The sequence below is a fragment of the Arachis stenosperma genome, chromosome 5, assembly GCF_014773155.1.
Source record: "Arachis stenosperma cultivar V10309 chromosome 5, arast.V10309.gnm1.PFL2, whole genome shotgun sequence".
Classification (NCBI taxonomy): Eukaryota; Viridiplantae; Streptophyta; class Magnoliopsida; order Fabales; family Fabaceae; genus Arachis; species Arachis stenosperma.
In genome coordinates, this window is record NC_080381.1 from 136,515,537 (window position 1) to 136,540,722 (window position 25,186).

The 25,186-nt window shown below is 30.5% G+C and overlaps 1 protein-coding gene and 1 long non-coding RNA gene across 11 annotated transcripts in view; one reads left to right on the forward strand and one right to left on the reverse strand.

Moving 5' to 3' along the window:
- Nucleotides 1–8,800: 8,800 nt before the first annotated feature.
- On the reverse strand, nt 8,801–11,012 carry LOC130982535 (uncharacterized). Of its 2 annotated transcripts, none has more exons than XM_057906573.1 (8): nt 10,846–11,012; nt 10,593–10,746; nt 10,415–10,462; nt 10,288–10,334; nt 9,508–9,571; nt 9,379–9,415; nt 9,118–9,173; nt 8,801–9,021 (listed from the first exon to the last, which is right to left on the reverse strand). In XM_057906573.1, exons 2-6 carry the CDS (start codon nt 10,737–10,739, stop codon nt 9,380–9,382), a joined length of 342 nt encoding a protein of 113 aa, XP_057762556.1. In that variant the 5' UTR covers nt 10,740–10,746; nt 10,846–11,012; the 3' UTR covers nt 8,801–9,021; nt 9,118–9,173; nt 9,379. The 2 variants fall into 2 exon arrangements, with proteins under 2 accessions (XP_057762556.1, XP_057762555.1); XM_057906572.1 differs by having other exon boundaries at nt 10,593–10,766; nt 10,846–10,984.
- Nucleotides 11,013–14,623: 3,611 nt separating this feature from the next.
- The window catches only part of LOC130980010 (uncharacterized), a 28,107-nt gene continuing 17,544 nt past the window's right edge, over nt 14,624–25,186 (forward strand). For 4 of the 9 annotated variants that reach the window (XR_009086842.1, XR_009086846.1, XR_009086849.1 and 1 more), the window contains exons 1-13: nt 14,624–14,910; nt 15,044–15,169; nt 15,951–16,070; nt 16,639–16,686; nt 17,616–17,699; nt 17,787–17,846; nt 19,223–19,296; nt 19,413–19,480; nt 19,982–20,084; nt 20,836–20,989; nt 21,118–21,214; nt 21,793–21,900; nt 23,254–23,345. This is a non-coding gene — a long non-coding RNA (uncharacterized LOC130980010). The remainder of the gene's footprint in view (nt 14,911–15,043; nt 15,170–15,950; nt 16,071–16,638; nt 16,687–17,615; nt 17,700–17,786; nt 17,847–19,222; nt 19,297–19,412; nt 19,481–19,981; nt 20,085–20,835; nt 20,990–21,117; nt 21,215–21,792; nt 21,901–23,253; nt 23,346–25,186) is intronic. The other 5 variants (XR_009086844.1, XR_009086847.1, XR_009086850.1 and 2 more) reach the window with 3 other exon arrangements.

Below are 25,186 nucleotides of genomic sequence, written 5' to 3' on the forward strand. Positions count from 1 at the left end.
TTAAATAAAGATCGAGGTAAGTAATGTAATTTTTAAGAATATACCGATAATTATAACAAAAGACGTAAAAAGACCATTTAATAGCCTAATCTATTTATAAAACACTTAGGAAAAGGTTCGAAAAGATGTTTATAATTGTTTGCAGTACTAACAAAGACTAGGAATATTAAGTGAAAATGATAATACAAGAGAAAAGATAAATGATATTTGTAAAAGCGAAATTATTAATCCTAAAAGATTAAAAAAATGGAATTTGTAAGTTGAAGATCGTTTACAAAAAATGGTAATTGTAGGTTGAGATAATAATCGCAATAGTTGCTGAGAGAGTCTTTGGACTAGATCGACTTAGGCCATTGTATAGTAGGAAGTAGGAACACCTACCAATTATTTAAAACTCTTTTTTAGATCTTTTTGTCTGTTATAAAGAGCAGAACTGTCATTGAAGATAGATGGCTTATTTTAGAGAGTAAAACTACCGCTGAAGACAAATAAAATGTTGTAATGTGAACAGTTCTAAAAAGTCATATCCAAAATTTGTATCGCGTAATATTTAAAACGGGTAAATAACTGATATATAAACTCATAATCTGCAATAAGACAAGACCTGCAATAGATAATTTTTTCTGTTGTTTTTTCAAAAATAATAGATTTGATTTGAAATAAGATAATATAACAGCGTCTGAATTAATTAAGATTGAAAATTTTGGTTTGATACCTTTTTCCAAATTCAATTTATTTGATGGTTAAGTTTTCAAGGCTTGATCTAATAAATAAATATCATGTTAAGATCAACCATTGTTGAGTTTTTTTTTTTAAATTTAATTAGAACAAATGTTAAAGTTATTGGTCAAACAATTTATTATAGAAAATTGTACAAAATTTAAGCTCTAGTGCCATTGTATGTATTTATTAGAATATAATACTTATAAAAGAGTGAAACTTTCTATTAATAAAAGAAAAAAATATAAATTTTTTTCATTTACCTCCACATACACAAATATTCTAATTTTTAGTGAAGAATTGTTGATGCAAGAAGTTGCAAGAAATTTTTCAGTTAAATTCATTAGTCAAAGAATTGACAATAAGGATTAGTCTTGGTAGAGATACATATAGTACATTCGTAATAATACTTATAAAAGAGTAAAACTTTCTATTAATAATAATTTTAATTTACGTTCAAAAAACATTAAACTCATTTTTATATCCGCATTAATGCTGAGGGAGAGAATACGGTTCCTGACTGCTGAAGGGAACAACTCAGTGATCAAATCCTGGTTCCATCTTCGCGTCTCGGTAAGTAAATCCTTTACCATATTAATTCCTGTTATTAGACTGCTGTTACTGTTTAGTTGAAAGGGATAAAGGGGTAGTCAAGGGTCGTGCCATATGCGAATATTCTCTCCTGTGCCAATGCTCCAACACAAACCTTTTTCCACCACTTTTCTCCCCTCTAATAAGCTCTGCCATCCCCAGGACGGCTGGTAACCTTTTACAGCTTGTAATGTGTTTGAGTATCTATAGTATCTCCCTTTCAGTATGCGAGCTAGCAATGAGTTAGGATTAATAGTAATACGCCAGAATTGTTTGCCTAGCAGTGCCATATTCTGAGCCTTCAAGTCCTTAAATCCCAAGCCTCCTTGTTTTTTTGGTCTCGTCATATGGTCCCAGCTGATCCAGGCCATCTTTCTCTCTGAACCACGCTGACCCCATCAAAATTGTGATAATATCCTGTGGATATCATCTATGAGTGAGTCTGGTGGTCGAAAACAGGAAAGGGTGTACACAGGAATAGCTTCTCCAACTGCCTTGATTAGGACATGTCGTCCCCCAGCTGATAATAGTTGCCGCTTCCATGTCTGGGCTCTTTGGCGGATCTTGTTTATAACTGCACCAAAAGTGGCTTTCTTGGATCTTTGTATCACTGATGGTAGACCAAGGTATTTATCCTGAGCTCCTATATGTTCGATGTTAATCACCTCTGCCAAATGCTGTCTCAGAGTATTAGGAGTGTTTTGGCTGAAGAAAATTGCTGATTTATTTAAATTAACCTTTTATCCGCTGATTGTTTCGTAGTCATAGAGTAGAGCTAGGATATTATTGCATGCCTCCTCTGTTGCTTTACAAAATAGTATTGAGTCATCCGCAAAAAGAAGGTGGCTAACTGCTGGACTTCTTCTATGAATCTGAATGCCTTGTATGAGCCTGTTTTGCTCTGCCCTGTGTAGCAGATAAGAAAGTCCTTCTGCACAAAAGAGAAAAAGGTATGGTGACAAGGGATCTCCTTGACGGATTCTCCTTGTTGGCTTAAAGAAGCCATAAGGTTGTCCTTCCACAAGTACAGAATAAGAAACAGTAGTAACAAGTTCTCGAATCCAAAATATCCATCTAGCATCAAAGCCCATTTTCTCCATTATAAACCATAGAAATTTCCACTCCACTCTATCATAGGCTTTACTCATATCCGATTTAATGGCCATTTCATGTACCAAACCAGATTTCTTGGTTTTTAAATAATGCATACATTCATGAGCCACAAAAATATTATCAGAAATTAGTCTACCCTTTAGGAAAGCACACTGATTAAGGCTAATAATATCATTCATAAAATATTGCAGTCGATGCACCAGAATCTTTGAAATAATCTTATAAAATACTGAGGATAGACTAATAGGTCTGACCTGAGACACTATTGTATTCTCCCATGTTGTTATATTTAATTTTTAGGCTTTACATACATTATACTTTTAATTTAAGACATTACATACTTTAATCCCTTTTTATGATGTTAATTTTGCAGGAGATGTTATTAATCTAGGAAGTTGAATTTAGATATGAAGAAAATTATGGATTAATTACTATTAATATGAGCGTGCCAGTGAAGAAGTGATACCAATGAAACATTTCTATGGGCTTTTGAATCAACCACTAAACCTTGCAACCACAAAGTTACCGTTTCCAAGAGCCAAAGGTACTGAGTTAAGTTATGTTGGTTCGTATGTTCATAGAATAACGAATGATAATGCCATGCATAGCACAATAGCTAAAAATTAAGAGCGTTCTAAAAAAAATCTCAAGAGTTAATCAATTATGAATTTGATTAGGGTAATCAAACAACACATTTGTATTGATAATTTGTGGTTCTAAAATGCTTCATTTATTTTAGAAATTCAGAACTACTAAGTTCCATATTTTCATTACATGTTAAAAGACTTCATATAAGTTTTTTGGAATTTCTAATATTATTATTATTCTTTTTCTTTTTTTTTTTCTTTTGGTATCATGTATAGGTGTGTATTATACTATTCTTTTGTTAAATTTGATAATATTAATTCGAAATAAGAAAATAAATGACTAAACCCAAAATTCATGTTGTTGCATGTTGGAAGGGAGAAATGTCTTTTGTGTAATAATATCAAAAATTCAAAATGCACAAATATAAATACTCTTATATTTGTTTTCTTTCTCACAAAGTTAAATCCTTATTTATTAAAAGAAATCATGATAGTATAAATTCATATCTAAAAGGCCCAAATACTCGATGTATTCTATATGCTTTACAACTTATTTCTTTTCATTCAATAGTCATTTAAAAGAAATGATATTATATTTCTTTGCATTAGGTATACCCTCTTGCTCTACCTTCTAATTGTTAAGAAGAGAAAAATCAAACTTTGCAAAAAGAATTAAAAGAATAGTTGATGAATCCATGGAGCGATTCCCCTTGATTTGTCAAAGTTGTTATACTTCATCTTCAGGCAATATTGTATCAAGAGAGTCTCTTGAGAGAACCCATAAGTAACTTCTGTTAATTCCTACACTTAATTTTATATATGGATTTTCCTAATGAACTCACTAATAATCTTCAAGCAATCATAGTCTATATATATTTATTTTATTTTATTATAATTTTGTTGTTATCCCATAAACTTAGTTACTTTTCAAACATCTTTGTTGTTTTTTAGAATCAAGGCGTCACTTTCTGTTGGAAAGTTGAAGTTTCTACTATGCGGTCTCTTTTTGTTAGTTTGTTTAGTTATGACAGTGGCTGGCGTCTCGATAGACTTTTGGCTGTGATGCTGTTCTTAGAGGTAAAGCCTTTTACTCAAGTTTCTCTTTTACCTAAGTTTTGTTTAATTCTGGGATTGTTTCGGTGTTTTAGCTCATGTTAGTTATGATTATGATCTATAGGTCATTATGGATACAAATTCAGCCATTTTGATCTGTGTTAAGGCATGTTTGCGACTTGCGAGTCAAAATTTTGGATCCAAATTTGGTTTTGTTTTTAAAAGCTATTTTTATAGTGGAGTTAGAATCTTTTGAATTTGAGAACATTATAAAAGCATGAAAAAAGGGTTAGATGTTTTGATTTCTTATTTTGGTATTTGCAGCAAATCATAATAATAAGGTTGAAAATATATATTTTTTATCTAATTCCAGGGCCGATTGCGTTAATTTTTTTGGGGAATGAGGGTAGTGTATAGATTTTCATCCTATTAAAAAAAATAAAAAAGCAGCTTTGTCACTAAGACACTAATTCACTGTTAAAAAATAAAAAAATAAAAAAAGGAAACGGAGTTTGCGACAAAAACCAGGTTATAATATCTATAAAAACATTCCGAAATTTACTCAACGGGTTTGGAAAGTAGTAGAAGCTATTTTTGTTCACTTTTGAATTGTAAAAAATCACAATACGCGTGTTTGGTATAATTTTAAAAAAAGTTTTTAACTTCCAAAAAGTTAATTCACAATTTTTTTAAAGAGTAAAAATATATGAGTTCTCCTCTTTAATAAATTATTATTCTATCACTTCCGTAAAAAAATATTTCCTGTTTTTACTTGAAATACTGATCCTCCACTACTATTTTCATGGCAAGGTTCCATCTGCTAGAAGCATTGACCCTCTACCACCATTTTAAAAACAATGTTCCATCTAAACACCAACTGCATATATTCTTTCCCGTTATTTTTTTTTATCTTTTTACTACTCTATTTTATTATTAAATTTGTATTTAACATTGTATTTGTGTGTGGTATAAAATCTCAGTTTTAATTTTATTTTTTTACATGTGATTTTATTTTTATATAACTTGCTATTATTTTTATAGTTAATTATAGCAAGTTTTTAACTCCAATAAAAGAGGGAGTAAAAAAATAATAAAAAAATAGTAATAAAATATATATTGACACACATTTTACATTTGTTTTTTTTATTTTTACCTACCATGTCATATATAATAAAATAGTTTTTTTTACCTACCATGTCATATATAATAAAATAGCAAATATTAACTATACAATTATTTTTTTGGTATTGCCATCAAGATTAGTATAAAGTAAAATTTTGTTACTATTCACCACATACAAGAACAGTAAAAATAAAGTAGAAGAACTAATTTCTAATATTTTATATAAATATAATGGATATTATGGACGTTTCTTTTCTGATTATTTGCATGTTTCTTGTGATTTGGCTATGGTGGTGAAATTATAAAGTGGTCCTTAAAGGACACTTTATAATGATTCCAAATGTGTGGCTATTGTGTAATCCGTACAAGTAGAATGTGAATTTATATTCTCACCCAAAATTTATAATAATTACAAAGAGGCATAGATCATTAATAAAAACTTTTTTATTTGGTTGTAATTAGAGGAGGATTAGGTGTATGGGCTTTTTGCAATTTGGGCTTTTAATGAACATTCATATAGAGAACTACAATTTCAGCTCTATATATAAAACTATATTGGACACCAATAAAAAATATTTTGTTTTTACCGAAAAAAAATTTGTTACGTTAATAGCTTATTTGTCACAAAGCAAAGCATAAAAAAAAAAAAAAACTCACCAGCAAAGTGTCATCAATAATAATAATAATAATAATAATAATCTTTTATTATATACATTATTTCAGCAAAATATTAATTTCGGCCAAAACATATAACAATTATTTAAGGGGCATGTTTTAGGATTCATTATGTTTAAGGTAGAGTAAAGAAATAGTCTAATCTAGTGATAGTTAAATTATTTTTTATCCCTCAAGTCTCTTTTTGAAACTCACATTTAAATATCACTAAAAAATAAAAAAAGATCTTATTTTTTTGTCAATAATTTATTTTCCGTAAGAAATTATTAGAATACTTATTAACGAATAATTTATATCTATACGACATTTAAATAAGTTTTTATTTCAAAAACAAAGAAGTAATAAAATAGAGTAAAATAATTAAACTAAAAGACAAAATATGAAAAAATATTTTAATTATAAAACATAATTAAACATATGTATAAAGTCTTTAATATGATATCATGTTAAAATTAAATTAAAAATATATAAATTTAAATTATTTTAAAAAGAAAGTAAGAAAAAAATTATAAATTAAGTTTGTATTATTTTATATAAATATATTTTTTATATACAGGTTTAATTTTTCTGATATTTATATATAATTTTAGTTTTAAATTATAAATATTAGTGTATCATTAGGTGCTAATGTATTAAGTGATTCAGTCTTTTATTATTAGGTGTGTATAAAAATAAATAAAAGCAACATTAGTTAGGATAATAAGTTATTTATAATTTAATTAAAATATTTTTAAGTTCAAATTTTAAAAATAAAAGATATTTTTTATAAATTATATATAATAAATAATATTTTAATAATAAAATTATTCCTGAACTCTTTTTAATTTTTATATCTCTATTATATTTTTAATATAATTAATAATATTCAACAAAAATTTATTTTAATATATATAATTTTTTTTATTCTTAAAATTTTCTGAGTCAATCACTAAATACAGCATAATGACCTCTCAATTTGAATAAAATTTAATTCAATTATGGAAAGTACAATCATCTTGTATATAACATTTTAAAATAAAATGTATGTTTGCAAGTATTTGAATAAAAAAATTGTGTTATATAATAATATATTTTTAACAAATTTGACTACAACAATATTTTTAAATTTTAACAAAATATAAATATTGCTACATGATATGATTTGGGTTTTTGGGGACTCTTGTAGATGACAAAAAAAAGTTTTCGGTTCAAGCATTTGTGTGGGGCACAAATTGTGGTTATGTGACAATAGAAGTTTATGATGAATTGTCATATTAAAAATGAACCAACAAACTTCTTAAAATTTTATAAACTATCCTGGTCCTTAGAGGACCACATTATACTTTCCCCATAGTAGAACCAGCCAAGAAGAAAGTAGATTTTTCTTATTAGTTTTACCAGTTTCAAAAATGAATGTTTCGTTTATTTGGGTGTTTCTTTTTCTTTAATTTGAGCTTGTTTGGAAAGCTTAAGAATTCATTTTCTTTAATAATATTTTCTTGAATGAATTCTTATGTTTTGGAACACACAAAAAAAATTCAATTCACATTTACTTCATTTATAAATCAGACTTTACTGGTTAAGAGCATGCTTTTTTATTGATTAATCGGATGCTTCTTTATTTATTCGATGCTGCTTTATTTGAATTTTACTTTTAATTCAAATGTATTTTGTTGAACTACTAGATATTTCTTTTAAATAATTTTAGATAAGTTTTAGCATCCCATGGTACAGTTCCCTAGTACTTTTTCAGTTTTTCTAATTCAAGTGAAAAGACTTAGCACTATATACATTATTTTCGAATATTTTCATTTTTCTCCCCTTTCAGTCCAATCATCAATGGGAAGACCACCGGTTCCACTGTTGCCTTCACCTCGCTTCCGTATAATTGCTCTCATTGTCTGCTAAAGCCAGATAGACTTCTTGAGAGATTAATCAAACAGCTCCATGTTGTGCCTAAGTGGGCGCCTACCTGCACAAATTTTGCCTAACGCATTGTATATGTTTTCTCTTTTGCGTTGTTGATACTGTCTTCTTGCTGGTGTGATGCTGTGATTTGTAGTATAGATTCTGATTGAGTTCTAATTGCTCAGTTTCTTGTTTTTCCTTCGTTCCCCTTTTAATGTTAAGTAGCTTGTTTAGTGTATGTTATAATCGGGTTTCTATATTTAATGATAAAGCTGCATAGCATGCTTTTGAGTTTTGAGCGTATTTTTTGATTTAATTTCTTTTATTCGTTAAATTAGATTAAATCAATTATAACTAATTGATTTGATTAATTTATTATATGTATAATAGAGCTACAAATAAAACAGGGAACATAGATGTTGTGGGATGAATTGAAACTGCAAAGAGATTTGGCCTGTGGAAGAGGTGTGTGCTTGATAACCCTCTTCTATATATCTTTTAATGCCTATTGCAGAAATCTAAATATGATGCTATGTAATTTTGATTTTTAAAGATGAAAACTATAACAGAGTCCATTTGTATTTTCTTTTTCACTTATAGATTTTTTCCCTTAAATTTGTTACCTTATGTGTGCTTAAACCTCAACTATGGATGCCACATTAGCATCAGCTTCTTAGATTTTCTTTGGGCACTTTTATTAAAGTTTTAAAAAAAATTTATAGCATTTTTTTTTCATTTTCTATTTGTAAGTTATTTCTTAGACGTTTAAATCTGAGATGCAATTTTTAGTAATTTACTCAATTTTAATAAATTTCATTAGTTGGATTAAAAACGGGAAAGAATTTATTCTATTCATAGTCAGTTGAAATTTCGATTTAATTCTTAATAGATTATGATTTTAAATAAGTCAATTGATTTTATTATTTAAACTTATTACAATTTCATGTTCTACGTATTTAATTTGCTTTTGGATTTCGCATAAAATCTCAATTTTCTTTGCTTACTTTCATCCAATACCACTTCAAAAACGAAAAGTTTATGTCTTTATGATGGGACCATCGATATGAAATCCAGTAACTGCAAATTGCAAATCATATCAAATGATCATATACTTCAATCCGGCTTACCCATATTCAACACATTTATAGCTAAATTACAACAAAGAAAATAGCAGCAAAAAACAAAAACAAATTCATAATTTTGGCATTTCATGAGCAATTTATCACCACAGGCCATTGTCGATCACAGCGGAAATTATGCCTTTCAGTGTTTCCTGCATGACATTGAAATTAGCATTGCTCATTATTTCTTTCTTTTCTTTTTCAATTTTGGACCTTCAGTAGAGAAAAGCATATACCAGTATATGTACCTTAGAATGGTTTAAGACCAAGCGAGAGCACTAGTGGCTTAGAGGAGCGAGCGAGACTACAAATCAGGAATAGGGTATATGTCAATATAATTTAGCTAAGTTGCACAAGCACAAGTATGTCTTAAAAGCATCTCTTGTCATGGATCTTTGTATTCTGAACGTTGAACCTTTTTTTTTGGCTGAAATTACAATACCGAGAAACACTACAGAAGATGTACAATTTCGACCAAGTTTCTCCTAACAAGGAAGAGTAGTTGTTACCTTATCTTCTCAATCGGGCACATGCAGCCAACATTGGCTGCAGCAAATGAAATTAGCAACATATAAGGACAACCATCATTTAGAATATCAAGGTGCACAAATAATTGCGACGATCACGGTAAAGCCTACCTCATCCCGTTTGCCAAATATAACAGAAACATTGAACGTTGGATTAATAGACACACCTTCCTTCCTGGCATTGGAAAAACATGTGATAATGCGAAGCATCAGTTTTATTTCAAAGGTGCAAGACAATCCTAATTCAAATTGGCAAAATAGAAAATGGAATTTTCTAAAGTCGTAGTTCTCACAACAATTTTTTCGTGTGTAGCTGTTTAATTTGAAAGTTCCAATTTCCCCCAAAAAAGTAAAATTGCATACACATCTTTAACTTTTAATGAAGTATATTGAAACTTAAAAACAATTTAATGTAATTAGGGCCATTCATTATGTCGAGAGTATTATCTAGATCATCCCAACCAAATTGTGCTTAAAGACACCATCTTCGGCAAACTCTGTTAGTATAAAAAATCTCAGTCTCTAATTACAGACAAACTTCATTGAAAGAATGACCTATCATATCCTACACAAGCATTACTTTCCGCCAAAAGATAGATCACCTTCCTTGTATCTAATTATAGAATACTAGTATCTGTAGTAGAATTCCATAACAACACATTATGCACAAACAACCAAACCTTAACTTCAAGGGTGGTGTAGTGAACCCACATAAGGAGACAGTAGTGAAAGAAATAGGGGAAAAAGTAATGAGAACTTCACAGTTTACAACCAAACATGTACCATGAATTTATCCCAGGAACACAATGGCATGGCTTAATTACTTACAAATATACTCAAATATACTTCATTTCTCAAGCAAAATGTAAACAAAACCAATGGTATAGGTACCTGGCATGCAGTATTGTCCCCATGGTTCCTATTTGAGTGGCTATAACCTGATAAGTGGGTCAAAAGGTTAAGACTGAAGCCATGAAAACATATATGTAGAAGAGGCAAATGAACAAAGTCCACCGACCTGAAAATGATCTTCATAACTCATAACAATAATATGTGTTTTGTTTCCCTGACAAGCACAAACAAACAGGCTCAGTTATATAGAAAGCAAGTAGAGATAACTGCATCCACCCCTTTTTAATACAAAATTATTTTTTTTGTAGCAAACAAATATCAAGCTTTTCCACAGGCATGCATACCTTGATTACAACAGAGAAATGATTGTGGCGTACAGGAAACTGTGGGAAAGGCAAAGTGCTGGTGTTTGAATTCATTGGCAGGAGTGAAGGTTCTGATTTTGATATGGCATTACTTGATTCATCAACTTGCACAATGGATTGAGTCATTCAGTCACTGCTTTAACACAGTCAACCCTAGCATCACCATTATCACACACAAACACTAAAGTGCTAAATCCTAAGCAGACAAACACAGGTAATGGAAAGGGCCTACCTGCACGGTGCAGATGGACGGAGTTGGCAACATGCAGAGGCGCAAAGAGGCGGCGCCAACGGAGGGGGAGGAGCCGATTGGCGCCGAGGCAGAGAGAATGAGAGGGGCGACTGGGCCAGAGGGTGGGAGAACTAGAAACTCAAAAAGACAAAAAATAAAAAAAAAAAGTTATTAAAAATTAAAAATTCACATAGGATTTGTCTTTCAGATATATATGATTTAATATGTTTGATTAAATTATTATTTAATAATTTTAAATTATTAATTTTGGATGAAAATATTTATATGTAAATTGTTTTTTATTAATTTTTTAGAGATGTTAAAATAAATTTTTTATTATAAAATATTTTTGGTAATTTAAAATTTTTTTAATTTATTTTAAATTTTTTGTGTTAACTAATATTAATTTTATTTAATTTTAAAAAAATAAATTATTTTTGATAAAAATATTCTTTAACAAAAGTTTTATTTATTTTTGATTAAATTTTGTTAATAAATATCTTTTAACATATTTTTTTACTGATTAAATTGTATTTTTAAAAAATTTTAATGACATTCTTTAATAATTTTTTAATTATTAAGAAACTTATTTTGTAAAGATATAAAAAATGAGATGTTAATTTTTTAAATTTAGAATTTATCCATTTCGACTTATTTTTAAGTTTTGATAAAGTTTTTAATAATTTTCAATAATTTTATGAAATAAATTATTTATTAATATTAATTGTTATATATATTAATAGTGCTAAGATTTTTTTTTTAATTTAATGTTAAAATAATAAATATTGATATCGAAAAATTAATAGTAATGTACAAAAATAATTGTTAATAAAATTTTTGGTAAAATCACAATTTAATAATTAAAAAATTATAGAAGAGTATTTTAGGAAAAAATAATTTAACCTTTAAAAAATTTTAAAGAATATTTTTTATAAAAATACAATTTAATCGGTAGAAAAATAATTTGTTAAAGAATATTTTGATAAAAAAATTTAATAAAAAAATTTTTTTACTAGAAAATTTTTTGTAAAAAATAATTAATTTTTTCTTAAAAAAAGTAAAGTTAACTTTAGTTAATATAAACATTTTTAAATGAATTAAAGATGATTTTTTTAAAAGTTATAAAGAAAAAGAATATATATTTTACAAATAGAGAGGAGGAGAATGTCATTTTAATATCTCTAAAAAAAAAAGAAGTGAAATTTTTTCAATTTTTTATTATTAAAAAATTATTGAAATGCACAATAGAATAATATAGGACAAATTGTAATCTTAAGAGGGTGAATAATTTGTCGAGTCTAAATTCAAAAATATTTTTCTATAGACAATATTTAAAGTGCTACAAGTAGAGTACATTCAGTATTCTTTATTAGAACTTTTGTCCATGAGAAATAATATAGAATTAATATAATTTATTATTTTTGATTAATTAATTATTAATATTCAAAAATATAGACTAAAAATATATTATTAAATTATTAAATTAAAAAAATTAGATTAATAATTAAAAATAATAATAAAAAATAATAAATTTTACAAACTCCTAAATATTTCTCTCTACTCAATTGCTATGTAGTCACCAAAAAAAAAAATTGCTATGTACACTCTAAAATGTCATATAGAAAGAGAGTTTATGGAGACATGGAGATCCACGCAAAATTATAGTGAAAATCATCAAGTACTACAATGTTACTACCAAATGGCATGTTTGGTTTAAAGTTATGTGTAGACTATAGTACGTCCCTCAACAATATTTGTTTAAGATTAGTGCTTCATCTCAAATGATCAACTTTGTGTGAGAGATAAAACTTTCTACGAAGATCCTTGCTTAATGTTACAAATTGAATCCCAATCCATGCTAGGAGGAACTTTGAACTGGATGCAATACCACTTAACACCATGCTAAGAAAAAAGGGGTGCCCCGACAGGCCTTTTTTCTTGCCACGCTTTTAAAGCGTACCCAAAAATAGTTTATGGGCACGTTTTTGCGAGAGTGGTCATTGATTTGTGATTTGGGTACGCTTTTTTTGTCACGCTTAAAAAACATGGCCATAGAGGGAAATTAGCACGCTTTTTTAAGGGTGGCCACTTATTTGAATTTTGGCCACGCTTTCTTACTGCCACACTTAAAAAGCGTATCCATAAAGAGAAATCGGCACGCTTTTAGGAGAGTGGCCACTGATTTGATATTTGGCCACGCTTTTTGTTGCCACGCTTGAAAAACGTGGCTATAAAAAGAAACCGGGACGCTTAAAAAGCGTAGCTATACTTTGTGTATTTTGGCACCGTAAAAAAAGGTACCCATAGAGTTTCTTCCCCTAAAATTTAGCTTCCCACCTATTTTGAGTGAAACCCCAAAATGGTCCTCCAGATTGGACCCGTGCACCAATGTTGCCCCTCAGTTTCTAAATGCTCTAAATGCACCCTCCAATTTAAGCTTCATGCGAAATCCTGGTCCTTCCACCCAATTCCGGGATGACTCAGCAGCGGAGCGCTGAGCTGGCAGTTCCACCCCCCTCCACGTATGCTTCATCACTCCCACCATCACCATTGTTCCTCCTCTTCTCCCAACGGAGCCATTACCCTTTTCTCTTCTTCCAATCCTCATTTTCCTTTCTCCCTTCCTCAAGCATTGTAGCCCTTTCCATTGGCCTAAGGCTGAACCACCACCGCGAGCCATCATAGCCTCCACCATATGCGACCACCGCGTCCAACCTCCTCTCTCTATCCTCTCCTTCCCCGTCAGATCCAGAAACGTCGAGCTTTCTTCCTGGCGAACCACTTCCGCCGGGCGCCGCCAATCTGCCATCTTCATCACCCTCTTCCACACACCGAACCCTAGCCCTATCGCAGCTTCCAGCATCTCCATAGCCACCACCATCACCTCTGGCTTTTACCCAGCGCCGCCACATCTTCCTCCCCCATTTCCTCTTCTCAGCTAAAGAGTCGGGTACCTTCATCTTTGTTCCTCATCACCGAACTACTGCTACCGCAATAGCCGCTGCAACCACTACTCTGCCGGTGTCCTCCCCTCGTCTGCTTCTCCTTGTCATTTTGATCACCCATGATGACTAACCCTACTCTCCTTCCTCACATTTCGGTTTGCCTTCTTTCCCTGTCTGACCACCCCAACTTCCCCTATTAGTTTAGGTTTATTTAGAATTTAGTTTTAATTTTCACCAGTTTTAGACTTAGTTTAGTTTAATTATCTGTTTTAATTGATTTTAGATGGTTATAATAGGTTAATTTAGTTTGTTGGATTCTGATTGTTGCTGAAAGTGTATGAAAATATTCTCCAAGCTTGAGGAAGAAGAGAAAAGAACAGAAGAAGAAGAAAAGAGAAAGGGTTGCGGCGATGGTTCTCAGGTAGTGATCTAAAGGCTGATGAGAAGGAAAGGCCGCCATGCTTGAGGAAGGGAGAAAGGAAAGGAGAATTGGAAGAAGAGAGAAGGGTAGTGGCTCTGTTGGGAGAAGAGGAGGGACGATGGTGATGGTGGAGGGTGATGAAGCCTACATGGAGGTGGTGGAACCGCCAGCTCAGCACTCCGGCTGCTGAGTCATGCCGAAATTGGGTGGAAGGACCAGGATTTCGCATGAAGCTTAAATTGGAGGGTGTATTTAGAGCATTTAAAAACTGAAGGGCAACATTGATGCACGGACCCAATCTGAAGAACCATTTTGGGGTTTCACTCCACCTATTTTTCCCCCTTTTTTTTTTTTTCTAAGTTATCAAATTTTACCCAACAACATACACTAATAACTTACATACTAACTAAAACAATGAAACCCTAAAAGTTCAGCGTTCATCTTCTCGCTCGAACCCTCTCGAACCCTAAAAGCTAAGGCGCCGTTAGCTTCATCTTCGCGATCGAACCCAGCCCTGGTCGTGGTGCTGCTCGCCTCTCTCTGTCGCGGTGCTGCTCAGCCTCATTGTGGTGCTCCTCGCCTCTCTCTGTCGCGGTTCTGCTCAGCCTCATCTTCTCGAACCCAGCCCTGGTCGTGGTGCTGCTCGCCTCTCTCTGTGTCGCGGTTCTGCTCGCCTCTCATCCCGCATCTGGCATCAAGGTTTGTTTTTTCTAGCTTTATCGATTTTGTTTACTTGCGATTATGCTTGGTGCGTTCTTTCAATGTTAATTCTCTGCTTATTATTCCATTGCGGATCATTTTCTATTACTTTCTGGATGGTGATTGGTCATAGGTGCTGCTGAGTAGTTGGGGAGCAGGTGTTTGCTCATCCTCTTCACTCTTTGAGCATCTCTCAAGAGCTAAGCTTCTTTGTTTTTCTTTTATCAGAACCATGTGTTCTCGAAGCTTTCCGGTGGAGGTGAGGTTTTTCAGCAATGTTCTTTTTTATTATTCATTATTATTTTATCAAAATGGTTATGTATTTTGATAGTGATAATGCGTCCTGTGGCATAGTGTTGTTCAATGTCATGTTTTTCTTCATATTTTATTTTATTTTTGGGAGTTTGGGTTTTATACTTCAATTTTTGATTTCTAGAATTTGAATCTGGTTATGTTTATATATGCGTGTTCCTCATATTAATATGAAACTACAATGTTTGGTGTGAATGAATTTTCTTTTTGCTTTGGATTTGGACCTCTCACCATTGATAATGTGGTTAATTTCATGGGCTTTTTTTAATGCTAAATATTTCTGGAAGAATGTATGGAACTACTAATTCAGAATTTCCTGTTTCAATTGAGACTCTCAATGTTTTTAAGTTTTTGTGATTCAAGGAATTTATAGGTACTCAGAACTGTTTGTTAGTCCAGTGCCAGAGATTGATCCGTACGGAAAACCCTGTTTAGTGAGATAAGATCGGATTGTTTTTCCAATTGAAACAAGTAATGAAACTTGATAGCAAAATAAAATGACATGCAACTTGATTATTTTCAGTGTTTGTTCTCAAAATCTTTGCACCAAGACTAGCCGTTCTTGTTATTGATGTCAAGTCAACTTGTTTGATCCTTGAATAATCATGTTCTTTTAGAATTGTATGGAAACAAAAACTGCTCTTATAGTAATTTTGATTTTCAAACTTAAACATCTCTAGAAAGCATTTTGCATTTAATCTGTTCATGATGAGTATAGCTTTTCTCAGGAGCAATGATGAGAATGGTGGTTTTCTGTTCTTCATGCCTGATATCCTTAGTTGATTCAGGCCCTTAGTTTACTATACTTGAGCAATGGATCAGGGAACACAAGGCATCATCAACATTCTGTAAGAATATTATATATTAATTTATGATAAATCCATTTCTGGTTAATTAGTTAATTTAGCATTAAGTATAATTAACACTTCTGATGAAAGCAATTATGAAGAATAATATCACACACTCTCTAGCTCTGAGCCTTGTTGATTCTTTTTGTCTTGCAAGTGCATGTGTGAGAATGTATATTAATTAATTAGAAATTGATGAGTAATTATGTGGTAGTAATTGAGTGATGATTGTAATTATCTAATGTTATTAGGTTCATCAGGGAGAGAAAAATTGTTTATTCCCTGAAGACCCCGGTCAAGTATGCTTTTTACATTGGATCCATTAAATCTTTTTAAGGGTTTTGGTGATTTTGAATTTAGAAATTTTAAAGAATTTACCTTACATTATATTATTAAATAAAGAAAAGCATATAATTAAAGAGAAATATTGTATCAAAAGCGACCTTTATCTGATGTAATATTATTTTAATTAAACTAATAGCTTCCTTTACTACTTTACTAATTGCAAAAAGTTGAACATAGTTTATTACATTCTCATTTTAATTTGTTTCACTTTTTGGTTATATAGCTACTGCATGAAAACTGCTTGAAGAGGAAAGCACCTACTAGTGAACAGGTATGATTATTGCCCTCTTCAACTTTAATATTTTAATATTTTTTCTTTGGTTTTCTTTCATAATTTTACAATGAGAGTTTCTGTTTCATAACCCTCTTCTACTAAAATGATGCAGTAATTTTATAACTGAATAAATAATTCTACAGTCAACGAAATTGTAATGAGTTAAATTCTTGGTAAACTAGAGTAAGTCTAGTTGCTAGAATTTAATTTTAAAAGGATTCTATTATTTGTGAAATTAGTTGTAAATTTTTTAAATTGGACTACTAAATCTGTTTTTCTGCATCACTTTAAAATAGGGCAGCAACTTTGAAGGGTTATAACTAATTTCACACTGATCGGAATCGCATGGGATAAAGTTTGGGGTGAACATAGAAATGTTTAGGACTAGGCTGAAAAGTTGGAAGGCGATTCGTTAAGTATATGATTTATGGTGGATTTTTTAAATTTGGTGGTCGAAAATCTGTTTGCTGCAGAAAAATCCAAGTGAGGCAACAACTCAAATTTATCATCAAAGAATTGCTTCCTGTAAGAATCACTCATAGAGGAACTACTAAACATAAATTACTTTACTTCAAAATCAGTTCCATCTAGAATCAATTCGATAAAAAGCAGAATCTTACTTAGGAAAAGTTGCATAATGCTATGCTTGGTTCTCTCAAATTTAATGTTGGATAGTTCTGAAGTCCTTGGCATTATTTGTAATAGTGAGTTTGAGTATAATTGACTTAGAAACTGGGAATCACGTGCATTTTGAGACCACAGGTCCTGAGATATAGGAGGATATGAATGTAAATGTAAATGTAAAAAATAATCAAAATTAGGATCTAAAAAGATTATGATATTTACTGAATTAGATTGGGAAATCTTTATCTATTGTTTCTTTTTTCAAATCTATGGAATCACAAACTTTGATATTGTTCTTCTAGATAGGTCCACATCATATTACTGGCAATGGGGTTGGATTTAAACCAGACATATTGGACATGGATGTAATGGAGAAAGTTCTTGAGGTAAATGGAAAAACACTACTTTAATTTGCTCACCTAACTTGAAAATATTATGCTTCTCCTAACTGTCATTTCAAACATGTGTGGTAGGTTAGCAGTGAAGATGCAGTCAACATGCCCAGGGTGCTGGCCTTGAAGGAAGGACTCATGGTAACTTTTTCAAATGACCATTTTTGCATACATCATGTTTAGAATCAATGACAAGTTTCAAACTTTATTCATTCAACCATTTTGTTCAGTCTAAGACATGCATCTTTTCTTTAAATAACTGTAACTGATATTCCAACTTCTTTTTTTATTGTTCCTAATTACTAGTGTGTTCCCCGCGCTTCGCGCGGCTTATCCCATAATCTTGTTTTTTTTTAGTTTGTTATTCAATATAATATACACATAAAAGTTTATATATAAATAATACATTTTATTTGCTTTTTAGGAGTTATTTTAAATAACGTATAATTTATATATTATTTTATTATGTTTTATTAAGTTATTAATTGTTATTTTGTTATATTTATGTAAAATCATTATATATAAAAAATTGTATATGAGAAATAGATTGATTAATATTTATCTATGAATTAAAATTTTTATCTTTAACATAAAATTAATCATTTTCAAAGTTTAAAATTTTTAAATTATCTAATCTTATCCTGTTAAATCAAATTTATTTTTTACCTTTTAAAATATATTATATTTCTGAAAATTTTATCTAATATCATAAATTACAATTATGATAAATTTTCAAGATTTTAATTATAATCAATAAATTTAACGTAAGAATCCATATATTAAATATTTTACGGTGTTATATTGAACATAAATAATTATTAGTGTTGGTTGTTTTATCTATTTAATATTATAAGATTTAGTTTATTTTATTTAGTTATTCTTTTGGTACTTAGAACTTAGAACACACATATTTTTATAATAGAGATTTGTGGAGACGTGATTAGTGTAAAACTTAAAAGTTATATATATATATATATATATATATATTAGTATTAGTATTAGTATTAATAAGTAGTTAATAGAGCATGTGTAAGACTGTAACAAAAATCATCAATACACATCAATGACCAAGGAAAATTGTAATATAAAAACTATAATTACGAATTTGGTATATTTAATAATATTAGATAAGTAAAAGTTTCTGGTATTTGAATGTATAAGGATATGATTAATTGAATTTTGATTAATCACCTTTTTATTAGAAATAAAAAAATTTATAATCAAAAGTAAAAAAAAATGGGTGAAGTTAGAATTAAATAATGTTGTATTTATTTGAAGCAAACACTTGTCCTTATGATGTGTCTTAAATGTTTACAGCTGTTAGTTGAAGAAGGTTCACCCACCTTTTTATTGAAATCCACTAACTTTTGATAAGAAGCATTCCTTCATAATTAATTATCCTACCTACTACATCCATCAAGAGAACAAAAAGGCATAGAAAGATGTTTGGTTTTTTCAGAAACAAAAAGGCTAAAATATTCCTTTAAATGAAGTCTCCGCCTCTTTGGTTTTTTCAGCTACTGACTATTTTCTTCGAGTAGAAGCTTTGTTGGCTCAGAAGATGTTTAAAGAGTTCGAATTTGGGCAAAAGGTAAACTAATAAAGTTGTGTAAATGAAGTTTTGCGTAAAGATGATATTATTCTCTATACATTTGTATAGTTTATTCAAGTATTAATCCCCTTTCTTTTAATTTCCTGAATCAATAGATGCATCGGAGCTTCTATTTTAAAATGGGTTGAAAAAGTAGATGCATGGAGCTTCTATTTTAATATGGGTTAGCTTTCAGAAGTAATTCAAGCTTGTATTATTTTGTTTTTTTTTAATTTATAAATTTATTTAATTTGTGCTTAATTTTTTTCTATTTGTTGATTATCTATTGATCGTACTTTTTATTTGTTATATATATCTATTTTTTTAGAACTGATGATAAGTTTATATTTGGTTTAATTTACGGTAAATTTAATTTGAAACGGATACCATTATTTGATCTATGCATGCAACTATAAAACGGATTCCCTTTAAATATTTATGGGGAAAAAAAATTTATCTTTATGATAGTATGATGCTCAATATTAAATTGTGAGTATAAGTAGATTGTACATAGATACCGTGAATATTTAGATAGTATGAATAATTTCAGAAATCTTTTAAAAGTAATATTAAATCACCGTAGAAAGTAAATATAGTTAATATAATTAGTAATCTCTATACCAAGTTGATTAATCTTATTCTGGTTCTGCTAATAAATGACTAATTAATGGTTTGGATTTAGCAGGTTTGTGAAGTTGCAGCTTTCTTTGAAGTTATATGAAGTTGCAGAAAAATAGAAACCTTTTTAAAGAAAGAAAACTGCAATTATATTTCATCTCCATAATGAGGTTCATTACTTTACTTGTAATATTTATTACTTGATCTGAATGGAAACTTTGATGTGGCTAAAGTTCTAAGATAAGAGTCTCAATGAGAGTTCTTAATGACTTAAAACATTAGTTTCTGGCGGAATAACTGATGTACCTCAAGGTATGTTGTAGAAATACAAATATACATATACAATTATTGAGACATTTTTTCTTTGAATTTTAGGCTAAGAGTATGGATGATGTTTGGGGAGAAACAGTTGGTTTCGATGGCCAATTGTGGCTTTTGTGTCGTATATTTTTGAAATTTCAGGTTTCCGTCCTCTTTAGATTTACTTTTGAAGTTCACAGCGTTGATTATGAGCAATATATATATTTTGAACACCGTACTGTGGCTAAAAAGTTGCTCTCTTTTTTCTTTGTTTTGCATTTTCTGTCTGTATCCACTCTATTTTTGTGGCGAAGATATTCTTTTAGGATTTATGAGTGAAGTTTGCAAATGGATGATTGGAATAATCTGTGAATTGTAATGTTACAACTGTTTGGGAATTTGATCGCTTATTTTTTTTTTTTGCATCACTATTTATAATTGTAGCATCTTGTGATTTTGTATTATCCGTATGACAATATTTGTTTTAGCCTATGCTTGCCAAATTCTTAAATATTTGTGTGCATTAATCTGTGCATACTCTCAGTATGTAAGCATCTCTATTCAAGATTCCAAAATGAACACTCTATAATATGAATTTAAAAGAGTTTTCGTTGATGTCAGAATACTGACGGTAGTGTGGCTATTGAAAGTTCAAAGGCTGCTGATGAAGCTGCTGAAATTGTTCGTAGTGAAATTATTCTGGCATCAAAGGTTCACTGCATAGTATTCACTGAATGAATTGCACAGACTTGATATTGGCACTACCATGGAAGAGGTACTGATCATAGCTTCTCCTTGATATCATGTATAATGAAATTGGAATGGCAATATCATTTCATAGGCTAATGATCTTTTTCTCTATGTATGTTCTTGGTTTTAAACATTTGTTTTCTTTTGTGCCAGTTGTAAGAATGTTTCCATAAAGGTTCTCTCATGAGCAGGGGTGCGCTCAATAACATTTCATCCAGATGGAAGAATTGGACATGAAGATGCCTTAAAGGTAAAGGATTGTAAAAGATAATATAATAGCACTTGAATAAGGATAAAAAGAGTCATTTAAAAGTGTCAAAATGATATATTGTTGGTGTATTCATGGGAGACTGTTAAGCTATTATTTCAGTGGCAATTTTATGAGTTTTTAGGTACCAAATTTTTTATTTTCAATAGAAATTTGAGAAATTAATATGTATTTATTAACTACTATATAAAATTAATAAACAATTTGAATTGAATTTTGAAATAATATTTTTTAAAATAATATGACATGTAGAGAAGAAAGGATAAAAATTTGAATGTTATCATTTTATTTTGACTAATTGGATCCAACACTAAAATAATATTTTTGTTTTGCTCCAATAAAAAATGGAAGTTTGAACTTATATTTCAGTAATAAGCTTCAATGTATAGTTATGCATATCATTCTGGACTTATTTCAAAGTGCTAACACGGACAAATTGAGAGAGATTTGAGCCTTTATACTAAATCCAACTATGAGGTCGTGAATATGCGCCACTTTTAATATGCTTATTTTTTATTATTTATAGTGAAAATCTGTTATGGCGCTTGGTAATTTTGCAGGGACTTTTCATATTTTTCTGATTAGAGGACTTGCGAGAGATAATAAAATCTAAGAAGATAGTGTTCTGGAGGCTGAAGTTGAGATGTTCAAGAAGATTTAAGATCAAAGTGAGTGATTTGTATATTTATCCAAAAGTTTTAGATGTTTTGGACATTGATTTTATATGTTATTTTGAACTTTGCATTAAGCCTTTATGTTAAAAGCTTTGTATCTTGATCTTTGGTTAGGGTATCAATTTGCTTTTTATTGGTGCCTATTATATCAACAGGGTGTACCTTTCATGGGTTTTCTATTATATTTTATTTAATTTTCAATATTTTTTGTGTATATTTTCTTTGTTACAATTTTGGATTTCTATGTTTTTCATTTTGGGCCTGACTATGTTAAGTGTTAGGAATGCTATAAAGCACATTTGCTTTAATTTTAATTTTTTTTATGATTTTCTAGTGTTCTTTTGATAACTTCTGCTAAGCCGTGTTGATAGAGACTGAATTTTTAGATGCAGAATAGGATACTTAATGACAATCTTCTAATTAGTCTTCAATTTATTACTCAGTTGAGGAAATGAAAACTTCAAAAAATGAGTTGTCCTATATGCCATTTAATTTTCCTTTCATATGAATTTAATCATTGTGAAATATTCTTATTTCTTCTGATATGGTGAATTCTGCCCGTTTGTATATTTTTAATTTCAATAAGAATTTACAAATGGTAGTTAATTTGTTTGAAATCCTAAAAAGATTCTTCTACTTCTTAAATTTAGTGAGCATTTCTTAAATTTAGTGTGCAATTTTTTCTGTATGAATCTGGTACTAATGGGAGAATAACAGGTTGGTTTAGCAAGATATTCTATTTTCACATCTTTATTTAAAGAATATAATCTTTTGTCATGTTTTAGCAAGATGTTCCAATAAGAATATACGCTTAATTATATTTCTTGCATTTTGTTGTTGTTTTGGTTCTTGCATTTTGTTGTTGTTTTGGGCCTTAGGCTCTTTAATTTGATGTATGAGTAGACTTAATTTACAATGGTGAAAAACTTCTGTTCGTGATATTCATTAGGTTTTTTTCTTTTCTTAATGTCAATCCTTTTGGTCTCAAAATATTCAGTGGCTTAAAATTTATATATTGCAAAATCACAATCTAGGCAACTATCTAGGCTGACAACGTTCAAGTTTCCCATTGTTCACTTACCTAAGAATAAGGATAATATTTTCCTTATAGTGATTTTGATGATTTGATATTATTTATGTTTATCTTTGTTATCTTTCAAGTACAAATATATTCATTTAACATTAGAAATCAAAATTATTGGTTACTGTAGTTTATTGCTTTTGCAAGTTTATTGGTTACAATGTTGCTATTGTTGCTAATCAACGTTGCTAATCAATGATTTGTGACTCAGGGATCGGACAAAGAAAATATTTAAATGTAATTCTGATATGAATTTATTTTTCAAGTTTCTAGATTTGATTATAAGCTGGTTTTTTAATTACTGAAGACTGAAGTATCTTGTTGGGAGCAACCTTTGTGATGGATGACACAGATTGAGGTTAGTTTAACCTATTTAGTTTTTTATTTGTTGTGTTATATCTCTTTTGTGATGATAATTGAGTTTAGGGTGTTATCCTTATTATCGAGTAAATATTAATTATAATTCATTTATCCTTTTTAGATATAAGACATATAATCTAACATGTGCAACCTAGGCATAGTTTCATCCTCTTTAGTTTTCTAAACATGAAAGTTTTGAGGAATAATTGGATTTAAGGAAAATGCTGCTAATGGTCATACTAACAATATGTCGGACAAAATGGTATTAAGTACCTGATTTGTGCATGGAGATGATTCAAACTGATTAGTGTCTTGAAGAAACATTCTCTACCGCCAAACAAAGTGCTGAAGATCCATGATTCAGTTTGGTTACATTATTTCAAAAATAACTCACTCATTTTTATATCAAAGATCATTGTTGATGCATTCAGCAGACATTCCTGAAGACTTCTTTGAATACTACATTATCCGTCTCATTCTTTTTCTTCTCATCATGACTTAGTAGTATCTTAAGTCCTTCTTTGTTTGTGACTCTAGAAACTGCAACATATAGCTGACCATGCGTAAAAACAGGCTTTTTGAGTAAGAGTCCAACCTTTGACAATGATTGACCTTGACTTTTGTTTATAGTCATTGCATAAGATACCATTATAGGAAATTGTCTCCGTTGAATGGTATTCGATGATCGGATGGACTTAAAGTCATTCTTGGGATGAACACTCTTTGTTCTTTGTTTTTTCCTGTGCTGCTTTGTGCTTCTATGATGTGTTTTCCAAGCTTGGTAACAACTAACGTGTACCATTGCACAATCCTGCCGAGTGATCAATGTTCCTAAGTAGCATTATAGGGGTTCCAACCTTTAATGTCAACTGATGGTTTGGAACACCTGAGCAATTGATTGTGTTCAGGAACTCAGGAGTGTGTATGGATGCCAGTAAATCATTATTAGACTCGTTGGGCATGCTTTATCAGAACTATAATATGTGCTTCAGTGGGATTTAAGCTCATCATGTAATTGTTTATTTCTTCCACAATTTGCAATGTTGGTGCAAGTATTGCTCGGTCTTTATATGTTGATCAAGATTTTCCCCTGAAAATAGTTCTGGATAAGTTACCTTACAGATTGCCTCTATTGGGTCATCCCAGTTCTTTACCAGAATGTCATCTGGGTTTCAATTCTTTCACCTGAATCTCTAGGTGTACCATAACTTCCGTCACCAATACTTAGAATCCAATCAGCAAATTGCTTCAAGTCATGCGACCTTTCAGTGGAATCACCTACTCTCAATCTCATGTTTTTTGTGAGGGTCAACAACTGACAGCTATTCCAAATATACGATGAGTTTATTGTGGCATTAACGATTTCCTGCCTAGTTCCTTTTGGGATCACTGGTAGTATTTGTCGAAAATCACCTCCAAATCGACTGTCTTTCCTCCAAATGGCTCCATTTCACTGTTCACATTCTTGAATCTTAGAATGTCTCGCATCGTCCTGTCAAGAGCTTCAATGCAGTACCTATTTACCATAGGAGCCTCATCCCAAATTATTAGTTTGTTTTTATCAACAATTTGGCCAAGCGCTCCCTGTCTTATATTGCATGTGGAGAATTCATCCAATTGAGTGGAATTGCAAACGTGAATGTGCTGTCCTGCCACCGGGTAATAGAAGTGATGCTATCCCACTTGATGCAACCGTGAGTACAATTTGTGATCGAGATCTCAATGCAGAAGCTATGTTTGCCAAACAAAAGTTTTTCCAGTCCCACCATAACCATACAGGAAGAATACTCCACCTTTCCCACTCTGAACTGCCTCCATTATTTTTTCGTACACCATCAT

Bases quoted from the DNA above. Each gene is read 5' to 3' on its own strand.
- LOC130982535 (XM_057906573.1), bottom strand. From the start codon at position 10,739: ATGACTCAATCCATTGTGCAAGTTGATGAATCAAGTAATGCCATATCA. The intron at 10,463-10,592 runs GTATGCATGCCT...TGTGCTTGTCAG, and splicing joins ATTTCTCTGTTGTAATCAAG to GGAAACAAAACACATATTAT. The intron at 9,416-9,507 runs GTAGGCTTTACC...CATTTGCTGCAG, and splicing joins TATTTGGCAAACGGGATGAG to CCAATGTTGGCTGCATGTGC.